Genomic DNA, 17,516 nt, shown 5'->3' with positions numbered 1-17,516 from the left:
AAAATCGACTGACTGACTGTTGAATTAAACAACTGAAATATAAAATTGAGTTTCTACTGTTTGGGTTTTTTGTTTTTTTTTTTTTTTTAACAAAAGTTAAAATACAGAACACAGAGAAGCTGAATAATGAAGGAAATTCTAGTTTCAGAGTCTAGGTTAGAAAACTTGGTGTACAAACACACGCTACCAGGCTAAAAAAGGAAACTCTTCAACTGGGCTATAAAAGCTCAGTATGCCAAATTCAGGGCATGTTTTTACAAGTCTGATTTTTTAGTCTGAGGCTCTTTAGATGCCCCTTCTTTCTTGCTTTCTGGTCCACCTCATAGGACAGGCTAGACCTAGAGAAGTCACAGCTATCCCCAAGGTCCTGGCTGCAGCATCCGCAAGGGAGCAACCAAGCTGGCCAGCCATGTCCAGCTGCACCCGGTGTTTGTGACCTGGAGAAGCTGGCTGGGGCACAATTGTTTGCCATTTCTTATATAAGTGTGGGAGCAGAAGGAAAAGGTCTGCTCCACGGTTAGGGACAAACCAGGAGCCAAGTGCTACACCAGTTTGGGCCAATGCCCTTCCTGCAGCCCCACGGGGCCTGAAGACAGCAGCAGAGCTAGAAGGCATCACATTAAATTATTCAGGGATTGATTCAAATAAAACCCTTCTCCATGCACGCTGTGCTCAAATTGTGGAACTCATTGCCACAGGATGCTGTGGCCACCAAAATTTTACATGAACTAGGAAAGCAATTAGATACATTCATGGAAAAGAAATCCATCAAGGATACTGTCCCTGGCCAGGGAATCCCAGAGCCACTGCCTGCTGAGAGTGGGAGGGTAGAGATGCTCCCCACACTCCCCTTGGGCTACACTGTTCCCAAGGAATAGCATTTGCTGTTGGCCACTGTGGAGGTGAAGGAGCTGAATCTTTGGTTTCATCTGCAGTGACTGCTCTTATGTTACTAACTGCAACAAAACTACAAGCATTTCATGAGCCTGTGCTGATACACTCCTTGAACTTAAGAATAATCAATCCCTTTGCTAAGCTTTTCTTTCCATCCCTTATGCTGATTCCCCCTCCCCCCTATAATAACAATACCTAATTTATTAAGTTCATATTTGAAACCTGCATTTTTCAATCTTTGGTACAGGACATTGCCCTGTCTTTATGATACTTTTAAACAAAATCTAAAACTAAAGCTGTACACACAGAAGTAACGCAAATATTTTTGTAGATGTCTTCTTAAAAGCTTCACTCTGAACCCCTCTGATATATGGTAGCAAGTAACCAATGGAAAACAGGACTACTTTAAAATAAAAGAGAAACGACATTACTACATGTAGATACATGTGAAAGCAGCTATCTGCAGCAAAGAATTCACAGTAAGTGGAACAGGTACTCACCCACTGAGGCAATTCTTGCTTTTCATCGTGCTTCCTTCTCATTGCTACCATTTAATTACTTAACCATTGTCCAGGCTTTTTTCTTCCACCCTGCCAAAAAAAGAGAAAGATATTTCTGCATATAATATTCACCATCACTCAGAAAGCATCTGTGCAGAATTGGCTCATATAAAACCCATGTGGAATTAGCAAGATTTTGTTTCTTCTTTTTTAAAAAAATTGTCGTGTCTTTTATTGTTACAACTTCTATTATAACACTGCTGTGCCTTTTTAGTCTGTGGCATGAACACAAAGGATTACCATTGCATCTGAAATCACATACAAAATATCAAAGTAAATTTGCATTATGCCAAGTTATTCCTACAAGTTTCTTGTTTTTCCTGAAAATCAGATCATGTATTAGTTTGACATTTTGATGTTAATTCAGAAGAAATTGTTGCAGTAGACTGAAGCCATTTAACTAGCAGTTATTCTATTTTATGATGTCATCCAAGTTGCAGAGCTTTGGGTTTGTTCCCTACTGAAAAATAAACTCCAAAAGAGAAATTTTCCAGTAGTTTGGGCATGGTTTTATTTTACATGGCTAGTCATGGCTTGAATTACTCGAGTTTCCAAACTGGGCTCTTGTTCCCTCTTCCTGAACAGTATCTTCCCGTGGGCAGTTTCATTGAAACAGATTCATCTGTGGTGTAACTGAATTAAAATGTTCTGACCTATGCTGTATTTCAGGTGTAAGCCATTGGCTCAGCAGTACACAAAGTCCAAAGGCAGCACAAATGTTGCCCCTAAGGCTCAGTAGATTAGTGCTGGTGAGCATCAGTGGGTGGATGTATCAGCAAGGCTTTAAATACTCACCTTGAAAGGGACAGCAATGACAGCAAACCGGTCCTTAGGAACTTGGAACACCTTGGGCACCTTGCTTTCTAACAGAGGCTACCAAGGGCTTGCACATCATGCAGTTTTAGAGAGAACAGAAGATACCAGGCAGCCCTCCCTCTATGAAGGTAATGGTCAGCAAAAGGGCCTGAAAGAGCTCCCAAAGCCCATCAATTCTCTCAGGGGCGCAGAGCCCCTTATGAATCCTCTCTTCGGTCAGAAGAGTGTTTGTTGCATGAACTACTAGCAAGCAGGAGGCCTCTCTTGCGTACTCACCCCCTGCCACATAGCTGGGTCTGTGGCAATCCTCTGTCCTTTCGTTTTCAGGTCTTACACGTGGAGCTGTGGGTGAGCAGCAACAGCACCTCTTGGGCATCACAGCGCTAATGCAAGCGGTGCAGGGGGCTGCTCAAAACTTTGCAGCTATTGCCTCCAGCTGCTGAATGCTGAGATGTGGCTGCATTTCAGCAAAGGTCATTTATGCAGCTTTCACTGCAACAATGGGGTTAGAAACATACTTTTACTCACCTAAAAAAAAAAAAAAATTCTCCATGCACCAGACCCCAAACCTCTGCCTGATCTGAGCTGTGCCATAGGCACCCATTGCTCTCCAGCAGGCTAAAGACAAGTCTATTTTGCTGCCAAAAGGGATACAGCTGTCCTTTAGATATGGAAAAAAAACACCTCTTAGGGTTTCCAAAATACAGTCTTTGGCTTTATATTCCTGAAGCCAATTGTCAGCCACTAAGACCACTATCACAGTGAAGTTTAGAAAAGCATCCAAAATACCTCTGGCACTACTGCCACCTTTATTCACTGCACCAATATTTACCAGCTGCTAATAAAGCTATTTTAATCTGCATAGAATTCATAATAAACTGGAGGCTGGCAAAAAAAAAATAAAATAAAAAGACAACACTGATTTGTAAGAAAAATAGCAGTTTCAGCCATTAAAAAAGAAAAACCATCCATGCCCAGAAAAATCATTACAGCTGAACTTACATTACTAAAGGTTAGGCATGTGTCCTATAGTAATGACAGCTCTTCCTAAGGCACAAGCAGAAATGTCAACAGTGGTTGATACCAGTTCAGCTTAACTTACATGACAACAGAGCCCAACATCTTTTTTAAACAGGAGTTTATAGACATTCTTTTATCTACATAAAATGTCACTCAGAAAATGTTAGCTGGAAGTGTCTTTAAGAATGCAAAGATCTGTTACCAGGATTATGAAAAAGTAGTTGCTTGTATTTTCATTAGTTTCAGGACATAGAAATGTCATTTGAAATGTCCTTAAATTATGCCAGAACCTCACAAATCTGCCTTCCATCAGCTGGATGAAAAATTGGCACTATTTTTCATTTCTCAGGATACATTAAACACCAGACTCTGCATTGCTAAGATCAAATGTTCTTACAAGCTATGAGTAAGAACACTGAAGCACCCCAGACACTGGGATGTTACCTACAAGTGACTTTTCTTGCCAGAGCAGCAAGCAGACAGGCTGCTGCACTCGCAGAGGATGTTGCTGGCGGCTGCTGCTTGACGGCCACCAGCTCCTGAAGTTCTTTATTGCTCCAGGACAGCCACAGTTGCCACCTTTCTTGGGACACCACTATAAGTAGCACATGGGCACATGATGTATGTTAATGGTTGAGTGTCCTAATTAATCTGCCTGGGGGACAAGGGGAGTATCTGCTGCTGCAACTATTTGAGTAGATTTTGGGTTTACACATTTGCAAAGTGAAGTTGCAGGCACTTGGGTCTGGCTGGTTGTTCTCTGGTGGCATTCTGGAACAGAACTGTGAACTCATGCAAGCTGTAAAGGAAAGCAGAAAACTACTGCAGCTTACCACCTCATATGCATTGGCATGCATAAGTGCTGCCAGGAGCTTGTATTTCAACTTTCAAACATATAGGATGAGACTTTCAAGAAAGCTCTGGCTGTACTCACATGGACCAACCAAATTCTTGCAGCTACAACAGCAGCCAGTGACTTTAAGGGTTCGATTTTAAGTGCCAACATTTCTCTCAAATTTATATCTTACACTGCCTAAGCACATAGGGTCCCCTGAACATCTGAAAGCTTTTGGAAACCCAAGTCCTGCAATTTCCTGCTGTTCTCCATTCTGTGTACCACTTAATCAAGTCTATGTTATTTATTTTAAGAGTAAGCCACACACAATGAAAAACACTGACACAGACTATAGGCAAAATAAATATTTTATTGGTTTAATGTACACTTTTTAAAGAAATCAGCCCTTGTGTGTCTTCCTAACACAATTTAAAAATCTTATAAACTTTCTCATATAATATTGTTATATTTGAAACTATTTTTGATTAAAGACCTTGACATAGTGTAAAGAGTCTTAGTAGATGGAAACGGCAAAGGAGTAAAGACATTCCAAGCACAACAAAATGGGATATTACATACCCACTAAATGTCTATTTGACCACATAAAACCTCCGATGACTTCCAATTTGCTCCACTGGAACAAACGCATGTTCACCAGGCTAACTGAAAATACACTCAGCGAGGGATGGGGAAGGAAAAGCGATTTTTTCCCATTTTCCCCATGATACAAGCAAGGTCGTTCATCCATTTTAAGTTGCACATTGTAATCGCTTTCTGATCAGTAATTTTTATTGCATTTTGGTTAATATGAAGCAGAAGAGAACCTCTTTTGGTATGACTGAGTGCAGTCAACACAAAGACAAAAAACAGTGCTTAAAATAAGGCACTTTTCTATAGAGGGGTGGGCAAACAGTAAGGAAGCAAATAAAATTAGTTAAAAAGTTGTTTTCTACACAAAGATAAGGCTTTCAGTGTCAGAACTTTAAGTAGTTTTAAGTAACCTCCTAGCATTCTACCACTCTGCTAACAGTAACCGCGGCGAGAATTAACAGCAATTTTTACAACAGGATCATTTCCTTCTTCTGAAGTGGCACTAAGTAACAGCAGTGAAACCATTATTGGTTGTTTCAAGCTCTTAAAGTGGATCAGTTATTGCACAATAAATACCTCACAGAGGTCAGTGTTTTTGGGGGCTTTGTGTTGTGTTGGGGTTTGGGGGGGATCTCAGGGGAGGTTTTTTTGTTTTTTTTTTCTTTTTGTTAAAAAAAAAGCTAGGCTGAACACATGTATGTTAGTTACAAATTGGTTACGTCTGGAAATCTTCAAGTTTCATGATGTATCATTAGACAAAGAAATTAGCTACACAAAAATTTACAACAGGGACATACAAATAAATACAAAACCTTTCAGAGAGCCACAGTTTTTTAAGGAAAACTTGCTTTCAGGAAAGTAAGCAACTAGGTAAAGTGTCTAAGTCTTTACAGATGAACACAAGGAAAGGTACACATCATAGAACCAAGCGTCGAGTACAGTAGCCTATCTCAGCAGCTTTAACATCTCCTGAAGCAAAAATAACTTGACACTTTCGCCAGTGTATGCCGCCCCAAGCAGAATCCCACAGCATTTCAGACTACATCCAACCTTATGGAAAAGAAAAAGCAAGACAAATAGCTAAATTAGATCTTTAGAAGTCTGCTCTATATGCTTAAGTATGTATTTTGATAATAATTAATACCTAAGGCAGGCAAACTACACAAATTCTCTTGAATGATGCATTTGCATGCAAAGTTATCACAGAGCACACTGAAACCAAAAACCAAAGACCACTGACAGCAGACAAACCAAACTACAAATCAGCTGATTTTGTGAAGCTATCCAGGATTATCAGTTTGTTCTGCATTTAATGAACTTCAAATTTGATCACTTATATTTCAAAGGGCAAAATGCAAACAAAGAAAGGTTTAATATAACCGTGATATTTCATGATTAAAAAAAATAATAAATGAATCTGGCTCCCAAGCATTACCTGCAGTACCAGTTTCATGGCTGTGTATCTTGTTTTGCAGTTGCAGATCTGCTTTGGGGTGATACAGCTGCTAACAATCCACTTACTATTTCTCGTCTTATTTCACCAACAATAGATTCCTTTATCTGAAAGGGATTAGCCAAAGTTTTACGGTCAGTAAGTTATATAACCAAAGGATAAAACGAAATGATACTGCAGATACGTTTGACATTATCAGCATATGAAAACACATACCATCACAATGTCAACTTTCAAAAAATGCAAATAGAAAAACATGAGAGGTTCTCTTGGAAAAAATAAATAAGTAATTTTAAAGTTATTTCAAATCATATAATTACAAACCAAATAGTTTTGTTTTTCCAGATGGTAAATATATAAATGCATGTTTTACCCTTAGGATAACTAGTTTTATGTTAAGAAAAAAAAATACATTTCAACTATGTAAAGTTCTGAAAATTGCATTTCAGGATATAAATGCCAAAAGCACCCCAAATGCACTGCTTTTTGCCATTAAGCATTATCTCCTGAAAAGAAGGCAGGACTGATCTGCCTCACAAATGGATTATGCAGTAGGAAAGGTCCAAGTCCATGAACATGAGCTGCTGTTTTCATATAAATCAAAAGCAGACAAATCCTAATTACATACTTTTAGCTGCACAGGGAACTTCAATAGTTGCTGACATCATCAGTTGGCCACTATGATATGCTCTATGCCAGCAAACACTATTTTTCATTGGATTGTGACAGAGCATTTACCCATTAAGTTTTACATAAAACAAATCTAGGCGTTACTAATAGCAGGCACCTGAGTGTGGCTGAGGCTAGAACAAAGGAAGAGCAGAGCACCAATAGCTACAGTAAAAGAAACAAATGAGAAAAGGATGCAAACCACCGTTCTGCAAGAGCATGTTCCATTGGAAAGGAGCAGGGCATTACAAAGAAAAATACTGCCTGCTTGCAAGTGCAAGAAATCTTTGGCACCAACACATATTCTGGATAGTCTTCAGGAAGGACTAACAAGCCAGATGTGTCTTCAAGGACAGGCAAGGATGACAATGTGAGAGAGTGCAGCAGGGTATGAGCCAGAGCCTGGATGCTGGGATCACTCACAGAGACCCTCATCAGCCCAGTTAAGCAATACAGTTTTCTTTTTCTTTTAAGTCTCCCCTTTTCCTGGTGCGTCAAAGGGATTAAGCAACAACGTCAGAAGGGTGGCAACAGCATTAGCAACAGGTTATTTATCCCTTGTTCTCACTGGCAAGCAATTCAATCCCTAACCTATTAGTGGCAAAGTTCCTCGTTTCATTACTGCTTTGCATCAAGCAGAAATTCAGAGACTGTAATATTACTGGGAAACAGGTTTCCAGTTGGACTGCTTGCTGATTAACTGACTAAAGAAAAGCCAGTGTGCAACAGGACCTGGTTTACCAACAGCCACGAGTCCTGAGGATGTCTATGCCAATGCACACAGAGATATACAAAGGATGCCTTTAGAACCACTGTAAATGCAGTAAGGGCTTTGTATTTTAGAAACACACAGGGAAACCTGTCACACTGCACCCAGCAGGTCACTGTCACGAGAGGTTCCTGCACTGCTCTCTCCACTTTTCTTCCCCAGTATCACATGCGGTAGGCCTGTGGGTACACTACAAAACGGCCATTCTGCGCCCTTGTCTCACCAGATAGACAAAAATAAACCTCGCTTTCCAAAGAAAACTGATAAAAGCTTCCCAAATTAGCAGGTAAATGGTCTAGTATGACAGACAGTCTTACGGCAGGGTGGAGAGTGGAAGGGAAGCGGCTCATGTTCTATTCTCATCTCCTCCAACAACTTCTGGCTTGACCTTGGTGAATTACTTGAGCCCTCCCACTCTCACCTTCCTGCCCAGAAAACAAGGCCACTCTCCATTGCTTCTTTTCACTGCTACTGCTTCCTCCCTCCTTTCCAGACACATCAAGGTAATTCTTGCATGGAGAGTGTGGCATCGATTCCTGCAGTGACTCAGTCCCATGTGTGTGTCATGACAATGGCCAATGTTTGACTCATAAATGATTTAGGGCAAGGTACACCTTCCATTTGCTCTGCAGAAGGCAGAGTTAGCTGCCAAGGCTTCTCTATACAAAAGACTGAAAGCAGTCAATGAACACTCTCCACTGGTATTTTTAGCAGCTGAATGAGAAATTGATCATTTGAAATAGGAGAGAACCCACTCATTTATGGTACATATGTTGATACAACACCAATATTCAGTATCGCATCAATAACACAGTAGCACATTCACATATAGTTTTACTACAATAAACCAATGGTCTTAGATCTCCCTATCAACGAATTGTCTTTACTGTAATACTGTGTTGCTGCTAAATAATGACCTGATTGAGAGTGAAATGTGCCACAGTGTCAATTCTGGAGATGGGTGTTCTTCACCTACTGATGGAAAATGGGCATAAGGCTTTTCACAGTCCTCATACATTTCCTATAATTACAATAAATATTTTCTATGCTTTTTTCCCTCTTGTGCCACTTTATGGCACAAGCTGGTGGGTTTTTACACTCAAGATAGTAAGAGAAGGAATACAACGCCTGCACAAGGGAAGTATGAACAACCAACAGACATTTTTGATTGGTGCTGAGCTAACATAGATTTGAATGGAAAACAGAAAAGGGAAGATTGTCTATCAGACTATCTGTCCCATAAAGACCCATTACAGCCTCTGAAAACAGATGTTGACAGGAAAATCATAATTCTTTTAAAGTATAACTTCATTAAATGTAATTCACAATGGAGAACTGTTGGGAAAAACAAAAACTGCATTGCTCTTAAGCAGAAAGCTTTTTAAACGATCACATCTTTTAAACTGCAGAAGAGCAGAGTGAGAGGGCCTAGTGGCACTCCTACCAACACTGTGACCTAAGAGCCAAGCACTAAGTGCTTCATGTGATACTCCAGCGGAGTTTCATCAAAACAAGAGGGCCACTGTTTGGTGTTTTAACATTTCATGTTGTTGAATGCTTTTCCGTGGGAGCTAGTCCATTAACACTAGAGGTTAACACCATGGATTTTTTTAGTGCCAGCAAATAGTTACAGGTCAAAGCTCACATGCATTAAGACCCACCCAGGCATATTCTGAAACACTGCCTGACTCTTCTTTCCCCAACACGAGGTCACACAGCTACAGAGAATGGGAGGAATAAGCTGGGGTTTTAACATTTCGTGAGTGCATACATCAAGAATGCATTCTACCAGATTTCTTTCTTTTGCAAACAAAATTGGAATTCCTTTGCTAACACCAGGGCTACTTCAGGAAAACACATTTCAATTTATGCTCTGTTTTAGCTCTTATGAAATATAAAAGATTTTCCTAACCAGTATTTAGAAGCATATTCTAGATCTGGGAAAAACTACCAGGTGCTTTGAGCCAATGCATCTTCACTCTGCCCTGTAAAACGTCTCGTGTTGAGAATCCTGAGATGACCTGAAACAGGCTGACAATGAAGTTAAACTGAGGGACAATCTCTCTGTGTGCTCAAACATTTGCAAAGTGAGTCAGGCTCAGTTATTTGCTTACTACTCATCTTTGAATAGTAGCCTCCCAGTTCAGTGCGGATTCTTTCAGCATTACAATGTCCTCAGTGCCACACAACCCAAAGTACAATCTCTGTGTAAAAAAGTACACAACTTTATTTGCTATCAATTAGTGAAGTTAAAGAGAAACTTTCACACAGGGTAACCTCAGAAAATATTGACTGAAATAACTCTGACTCCAGCTCCCTTTATTGTCTCTTCTGCTTTTACAGTACATTTGAATTACAGCTCTCTCCTTCCTCTCAGCTTCTCCTTTAGCAGACCTCCACCATGACAGCACTCATCTGACATGCAGGTTTTAACAGAAGGGCTGGACACAAATGCAATATCATGGCTTCACTGCAAAGTCAACAGCAAAGTTCAACGCATGAAAAATATCTCATGTGCAAGTCTTCTCTGAGCATTAGGCAAGGAACCGCTTTAAAAAGGCATGAAAGGAAAAATAATGGACCAGAAATAAAATACTCCCAAATGTCCCAAATTCTGGCATCTCCAAAAAAGCCTTTCCCAAGAAACCTTCCAACTTTAGTTACTTTAGAGAAGATGGCAACAGGAGGGTGGCAGAGGGGGAAGACATTTCAAAATTGAATGTTTGCCCCCCTCCCTTCATTATTTTGCTTTTAAAGTAGAGGTGTAAATTTGCAGCATCACAAGCTCCACTCTAAAGATCAGTGATGGACAGAAGGTGTTCAGCTCCTAATGCTGACCACAGTAATGATGAGGTCTTTGGTCTGGTGGTACCTCACCATGAGCTGACTGCGGTGCCCTTCCCCAGAGAACCCACAGGTACCCACAGGATAATGTTGCGCTCTGTAACTCACGAGGCTATCTATTCAAAGTTGGCCTCCATTTCACCTCACTGCCAAACTTCATCCTCTTTTAACACCAGCAGTTCACCGATGGTTAATGCTTTTGGCTATGTATTATTTTTTGCACTCTCAGCTCTAGTTATTTATGGAGTTACCCAAAGGTAAACAAAGTAAGTATCTTCATATGCTTCCAACCATCATCTTTCATTAGAACACTCCTTAGTAATGCTCTACTGCTTCACAGTCTCACTGTGCAAGTGTAAAGTACCTACAACAGTGAGTTGGCCAAGAAAACACTTCCACTTTGCAGAGAGAGACACAGCAGAGTCTTGTGGTCAGATGATGAATAAAAGGATCTAGTACACCCTGCATCTTTCAGCACTGACAGAACAGGGGTGAAGGTGTGGCAACCACACAGGTGTGGCTGGGATCACAGCTCCTGTTTTATCATGAGATGACTGGCCTTCCTCTCATCTGACTTCAGCCTGCTTCACTTACACTCCTACAGGCCTTAGTGGTTTGGGGTAGAGAGACTGAGAAAGTATTTTTAAGGTTATTATGGAGTTGTTTCAGAAACATTATTTCATCAATCTGTTGTTTTAGCAAGCAAACACAGATTTTCACCTGGGAATCTGCAATACTGCTGTGTAACCAAGTAGTAGAGGTGGAAAATTCTTTCTCACCTGGACTTAGAGTAGCAACTAATAATTAATTTACATGCTAACCACTATTATGGAAAACAACATCTACTGCTTTGCACAAGCATATAACTGTAGCTTGAATATCCAGTGACAAGCTCTGAGCCTTCAGATGGAGCCCTGGCCCAGTGGCCAAGAGTTACAGATAGGAGGTCTTTAGGTTTCAGTAGGATGTTCAAACATCCTAGACCCCAGCCCCTCCCTCCTCACCTCCCGTATGACTTGCTGCAGCTCCTCCTGCTCCACTGCTTTGTGGATTTCATCAACCGAAGGCACGAGAGGGACTTTTTCAAGTTTTTGCTCCACCTCTGGCTTGGAGCCTGCAGGCTCCTCAGAGCTTTCCACCTGCTGCCCGGCGCCTGCTCTCACTGGTGGAGTTGGTGTTAAGGCAACAGAAGCTCGGTATAACTTCTTGCTTTGACTCTTAGACTTTCCTGTAAATTCAGAGGATCCAGCACCAGCTTTTCTACCTGTGTGACCGGAGCACACTGAAGAGGAATCAGAGTTTCCATGGGAGAATACAGACTCTGCACCCTCTGCTGGGAGAGTTTCCAGTCCAAGATCTCCCAGTCCTAAACCCAGCTCAGACTTCAGAAATGACTGCTCTCTAATAAGTTCGGAGACCTGAGGATTCAGAAAAGAAATGGTCCTGAATAAGCATATAAAAAAGTCACACAGAGACACAACTATACTTTCCTGTTATTTATTCAATCACTTACTCATTCCCTCCATGCAACAAACATAGCTATAAAATAAATATACGCTTTGCCTTTATGACTGCAACAAAGAGGATCATAAAAAGGAATGGTTTTTTTTATAAGCCAACATAAATACAGATTGTGGCAGTTCCCCAAGTCCCTGACTTTTGTAATATGGATGCGTTCTGCCAGAGCCATTGACAGAGACACACGTAAAGGCTTGATTTTGTTTTTCTTTGCACAAACAATTCAGGTTTGTTCTTCCTTTTCTGCAGTCTTTGAACTGCTTGTTTTCAGCAGCATAAAATGCATAGAAAAAAAACAAGAAATAATTTTCCCTAGAAAACTCACCATGTAGCCATTGTATCAACTAAATGCAAACGTCTTACTTTTACATTTTCCTCTTAAAAACAAGTAAGATTTCACAGCTACTTACACCTATGGTTAAATTTTCTTAAGGGAAAATGCAGCTGTTCTCAACAGAACAACTCAAGTGTGTAAAGTATTTCCAAGATTATGTGTCAAATGAATCTCCTGAAACCTTGTTTAGGAACTCCCTTCCTGGTTCTTTTTCTTAGTAAAGCATACAGCACACAACAATTACTTACTGGTTCAATGACATTCAACGGAGAAGGGCATGATAGATTGTCAGCGCTTCTGCTTCCATATATACCCTGAAAAATTAAGGCAAGTTAATACATTGAGGGTTTTTTTTAGAGCTGAAAGAAGCTAATATAAACATACTGCGTCTCAGACTGCTTTCTCTAAAAGCAGAAACTGGGAAACAGGAAGCAAAGCTGGTTGGAGAAAGTTTATTTCAGTCATTTTTAAAGCTGGCCCTCTTCTATAAAAGGATTTACAAATAAAGAGATATTTATATGGTTCAAAGAATGCAAGTTTGGCTTGGGATCACAGTAGAATCAAATTTTCCTGTTCTTGGGTTTCAATTTTTTTCCCATGACAAAATACTGAAGAGGAAGATGTTGCCTGTGCCTATGCTGCTTCTACAGAAGAGAATGGGACAAGAAAGAGGAATGAAACCCAGGAAGAACACATGATACTTTTTGCCTGCATTTCTTTTGTCTGGCTGATGACAGAATTGCAGTGAAAAAAAAGAGGAAGTCTTCCACTGACTGAAAAAGAAGAGAAAGTTTATCAACATGCCACCAACAAACATATGCAAGTGTCTCTCTTATCCCCATTCTTGTACTTCTGGGGAGTGCTAGTGGGAGCAGAGCTTCTCTGACTGTTTGGTGGGGAGCCACATGTTCATCTGAAGAAGTTACAAAAGGCAATGGAGGGGAACAAAAATAAAGATGGCAACTGGATTTTCCTGGGTTATTTTGTTCCATGGATTGGCAGAAGTAGAGGGGAAGCACACCCGACTTCTCCGGAGAGAAACACTCTCATGCATCCAGTGTAGGGGAACTCCAGAAAGACCATCACCATTCCCCAAGGATTTTATACATGAGAACTACCTACCAAAACTGTGAGAATTCAGGATCATGACAAGGTAAAAGAAGAAAGCACTGACAAAAGAGGTCTGAAATCTCAGACCTAAAAGCCCCAGAAGATATGTATGTCCCCCTATTCACACATCTCTTCTCCCAGATGAAACACTGACTGAAAATAAAAAACATATGTCCCCTGATAATACACAAGTCATCAATAGATTCTCCGGATATTATCCCACTGTAAGAGTTTTAACAGTTATGAGTTATTAACATTACACCGAGAAAACATATAATGGTGTTGCACAGGTAATACTTACTACATGTGTTTGAGGTCTGTAAGGTGAAGACATGTGAAGACTTCTCAACTGGTCCTCCAAAGCAAGCAGGCGTTCTTCTAACTGCATCTCTAACTCCTGTAGCTCCATGCGGACAGACTTTCTCAAGCTCTGTAGCTGATCTGCTTCATATCTATACCAAGTCCATCACAGAAAGAACAAGGGAATTCACTGCACTCAGCTGCACACCACCAAGGGGGAACTGAGCAGGACAATCCCATGAGTAAAAGACTTCATACAAGGGAATTCAAAATGGAACACAGAAAATTCCTCTTTCTTGGAAAAATAACGCTTAAATGGAGCAAAAGTCTTTCTCCATTTATAGAAAATATGTGTCACTTCATGGAGACAACTAAACAACATAATGTAACTGGACATCCTCCAAAAATTTGAGCTTTAGATGCTTAAATATATGCAAGCAGATGAAACTGGCATTTATAGATTATCTAATGAAATAAAATTTAAAACCAGTAACAAATACAATCACAAAGCAATGCAGTAATTGCATATTAGATCTCCTGTGTGGTTCTAGATTCCCACACTGTTGTAGCTACATTTTGGCCAGAATACCACTGTCAAAGAAGGCTAACTGATTTCAAACATGTTTACTTTAAAAGTGATTAGTCAAAAGATGATTCAACTTAACTAAATTTATAAGCAGTTTTGAAAACTGTTCCAGATCAGCTGCTGCTGTGACTCATGGTGATTCCAAACACAAAGACCCAGAACATGAATGCCATCTGTAGTGGCCACTCTATGTTGGAAAAGAATCTGAATGCTACAGTGTTAATTCTTTATTTACATCTACAAAGATGGAGGGTGTGGGATGCAAGCTGAAAATCTTTAAGGCTTTCTCCCCTGCCAATATCTTATGTTCACGTGTCCTATGAAAAAAGTCTTTAAAATCTAAAGCTTTAAAATCACTTTGGAGAAACTAAGAAGACAAAAAATAATCATCAATTAATGAGAATTGGAGATTAGAAAAACAAAAAAGAAAAAACTTTAGAGTGAAGTAGTATAAAGAAGGGAGAAAATAAGTTTTTGGCAAAAAGTCAGCTCCAACCCTGTTCAAATTGAAACTAACAGATTACTTGCTCTGATTTCAGGCACAATGGCACACTACCCAAAGAGTATTTTCCCTTTTTAAGTCTATTTTACCTTTCTTCTTCTGTCATGTGCTGATAAACTGTTGTTTGTTGACGTAACATCGTCAACTCCAGATCCATCATTTGTGTTCTGAATAAGTTTAGATTTCGCCTGACCACCTGTAGCTCCTGGAAAGTATTCTGAGGGTAAAAAGAAAAAATAAGAAGAAAAGTGCATTTAGTGACAATTACCTGGATGTGTCCTTTCAGTCAAGAAGAACCTCAGCAACTTCAGGATACTAGGGAGGCTGCATGTTGTGAACTCAAAGTAATTCAAGAAAACATTTTCAGATGTATCATAGAAGCAAACACGAGAAAGGATTTCCACACATCTAAAATAATTCCTTTTTAAACGTTATTTGCAGGATACTGACATCTGTTTCTCTTGAGAGCAAAGAGAGGCAACCCCCATAGTTAGCACAATATGTGGCACATTTAGAATGTTTCTTTGTATTTTATTTTGACTAAGTACCACTATGTGAACGGGATCACTTACTTCGTAGAGAGGTAGAATCGATGATCTCTGAGTAGTGTAACCAGTGGCAGCAGAAAGGTCCTGACCCCTCATCACTGGGTACTGGGGAAGAAAAAAACGATTTGAAATTGGAAGGTCAGCAATCTCCTTTATGAACTCATGTGCCCAAACATGCAGATACTCCAAAGGCAGCCACTGCTAAAACACTACCTTTCTGGTATCGTGATTTCTGCTATCTATGTAAATATTGTACTGGGACAAGGAAACCTTACAGAATGGCAGCAAAAGCTCTTAACTTGAAGCACGTGCACCAAAGCTGTGTAATGCAAATGTGCTGTAGGTGAAAAACCAAATTAATCCTGTCTGATGCATTAATTACATATAAAAGCTAACTTTCTCCTGCACCAGGCATTTTATGCCTGAAAATTCAGTAGTCCCACTTGTCTTAGCTAATGATAAAAAGAACAACTCCAAAACCAGAACTAAGCAAATTAAATTGAGTCCCATTTTCAAATCATGATTATAGTCACATTTGTTGTGAGGTTTTGTTCAGCTCTTACTTTAGTTGTTTCTTTTTGTTGCTGTTGATTCTGGTTTTTAATCCCACTATATTGCCTACATCCAAAAAACCCCTCTGTGCTAATGATCTCTCATGAAAACAGTTTCCATTTGCATTTGCACCAACATACAAAGTAACCAGATAAAATTATGGGGCTGCTACCTGTAGTGACATGGCACAACAAAGAACAGTAGAAACAACAAAAACCTGTACCTCTTCAAATGTAAAAAAGACAGCTTGTCCAATTTAATTTTGAGAGAATTCAAAGGTCTATTTACATGCCATGGAAAATTTGACCCATGCCCATTCATCCACAGGAGTTTTGCTCAAACATGATCACATCAAGGGGAAATTTTGTTCTTCCTCTCCCAGTTTTCTCTGTTCCCTGTTCTACCAGGAATTTATCTACTCATCTTTATTCCTTCCTAAAATCAGAATCATATATTTGAAATATCTCAACATTTTCTTTAGCAGCCAATTATGCTGTATGCCAAACTCAATTCCAGCTGCAGGAAAAAGCAGAACTAGGGAATACATTTTCATACAAACCTCCGCAATGAAAAGGACCAAGCCCCCAAAATGGAACTAAACAAAATATGCTGGAAGCAGAACAAGTGGGCTAGGAGATTTTATTATCCCCTCCCATACTATTTTTTTTTTAAATTGAACCAGCTTGAGCATGAGTTTTGGATCTAATACAGATCAGTGGGTTTAGTTAACATGGTATGTGAAGCACAAGTACTGTAGCACACTGTAACCTTACACAAATCAAGGCCACAACTGGTACACATGAGGGAATTTTACAAAGAAGGATCAATTCTGCAAACACTCTCAGGCACACCATCCACTACCTTGAGCAATGGCTGACTTAAACCACAGCTGACTGCAGCTTTACACTGCTGAGCTGGTCACAGTACCAAAGTTTGATCTGAGAAGCAGGGCCATCTGATATAACCAAATTCATGCTGGACTAGCCTCTAATTTTTGACAAACGGAAAAAAAACAAAATAACAGGGGTTTAAAAAAGCCCACCACAGCCTACAACCTGCAATAGGGTACAGGCAGGCCCATGCTTGTTCTTGGGTAAAACCCACAGAAATTGTCAAAACCCCACAACTGAATAGTCTTCATATGCTCATACATAAGCAAGGAGAGACTGCTGCAACTGCCCTGCCCACGTAGCCTCCTGCAGCAGCTTGCAGGCTTACAGGCTGGATCATCACCTAGGAGAGCAGCAGTACAGGAATGGCAGAAGAGGGAGAGCTGGCAATCAGGGGGGAAACAGCAGAAGGTGTGGCAGAAGCCAATAAGGGAAAAAAGTGTTCTTGCATTTTAAAACATTTCTTCTCTGAGTGATGAGACAGAGAAAATTTCACATGCTCTGACAAAATCAATTCTTAATAAACGACTGATGACATCAGGAACGTTTTGACTAGTGCCAGAGCTGAAAGCGCAGAAAAGTGGCAAGAAACAGCACAGAACATGCAGGGATCAATCAACACTGATAACATTAGTGAAGCCATGCAACTAGCAATCAAAAAACACCACATTTTTATCAGTTGGATGGAAAGTACGTCAAAAGGAAGACAGAGGTCAAAGGACTGT

The 17,516-nt window shown here is 40.1% G+C and overlaps 1 protein-coding gene across 2 annotated transcripts in view; it reads right to left on the bottom strand.

Moving 5' to 3' along the window:
- Positions 1-4,475: 4,475 nt before the first annotated feature.
- The window catches only part of ITPRID2 (ITPR interacting domain containing 2), a 40,868-nt gene continuing 27,827 nt past the window's right edge, over positions 4,476-17,516 (bottom strand). For both annotated transcript variants that reach the window (XM_061455038.1, XM_061455046.1), the window contains exons 13-19: positions 15,374-15,454; positions 14,891-15,018; positions 13,715-13,865; positions 12,552-12,617; positions 11,456-11,869; positions 6,152-6,276; positions 4,476-5,766 (exon numbers count right to left, since the gene is read on the bottom strand). In XM_061455038.1, coding sequence (XP_061311022.1) covers positions 6,166-6,276; positions 11,456-11,869; positions 12,552-12,617; positions 13,715-13,865; positions 14,891-15,018; positions 15,374-15,454 — 951 coding nt within the window. In that variant the 3' untranslated portion in view covers positions 4,476-5,766; positions 6,152-6,165. The remainder of the gene's footprint in view (positions 5,767-6,151; positions 6,277-11,455; positions 11,870-12,551; positions 12,618-13,714; positions 13,866-14,890; positions 15,019-15,373; positions 15,455-17,516) is intronic.

The sequence above is a fragment of the Pezoporus flaviventris genome, unplaced genomic scaffold (assembly GCF_033815535.1).
Source record: "Pezoporus flaviventris isolate CSIRO_AGI_PZ_B2104156 unplaced genomic scaffold, CSIRO_AGI_Pfla_v1 ptg000001l, whole genome shotgun sequence".
Taxonomy (NCBI): domain Eukaryota; kingdom Metazoa; phylum Chordata; class Aves; order Psittaciformes; family Psittacidae; genus Pezoporus; species Pezoporus flaviventris.
The sequence above is the reverse complement of the archived record's forward strand: the minus strand, read 5'-3'. Positions and strand labels throughout refer to the sequence as shown.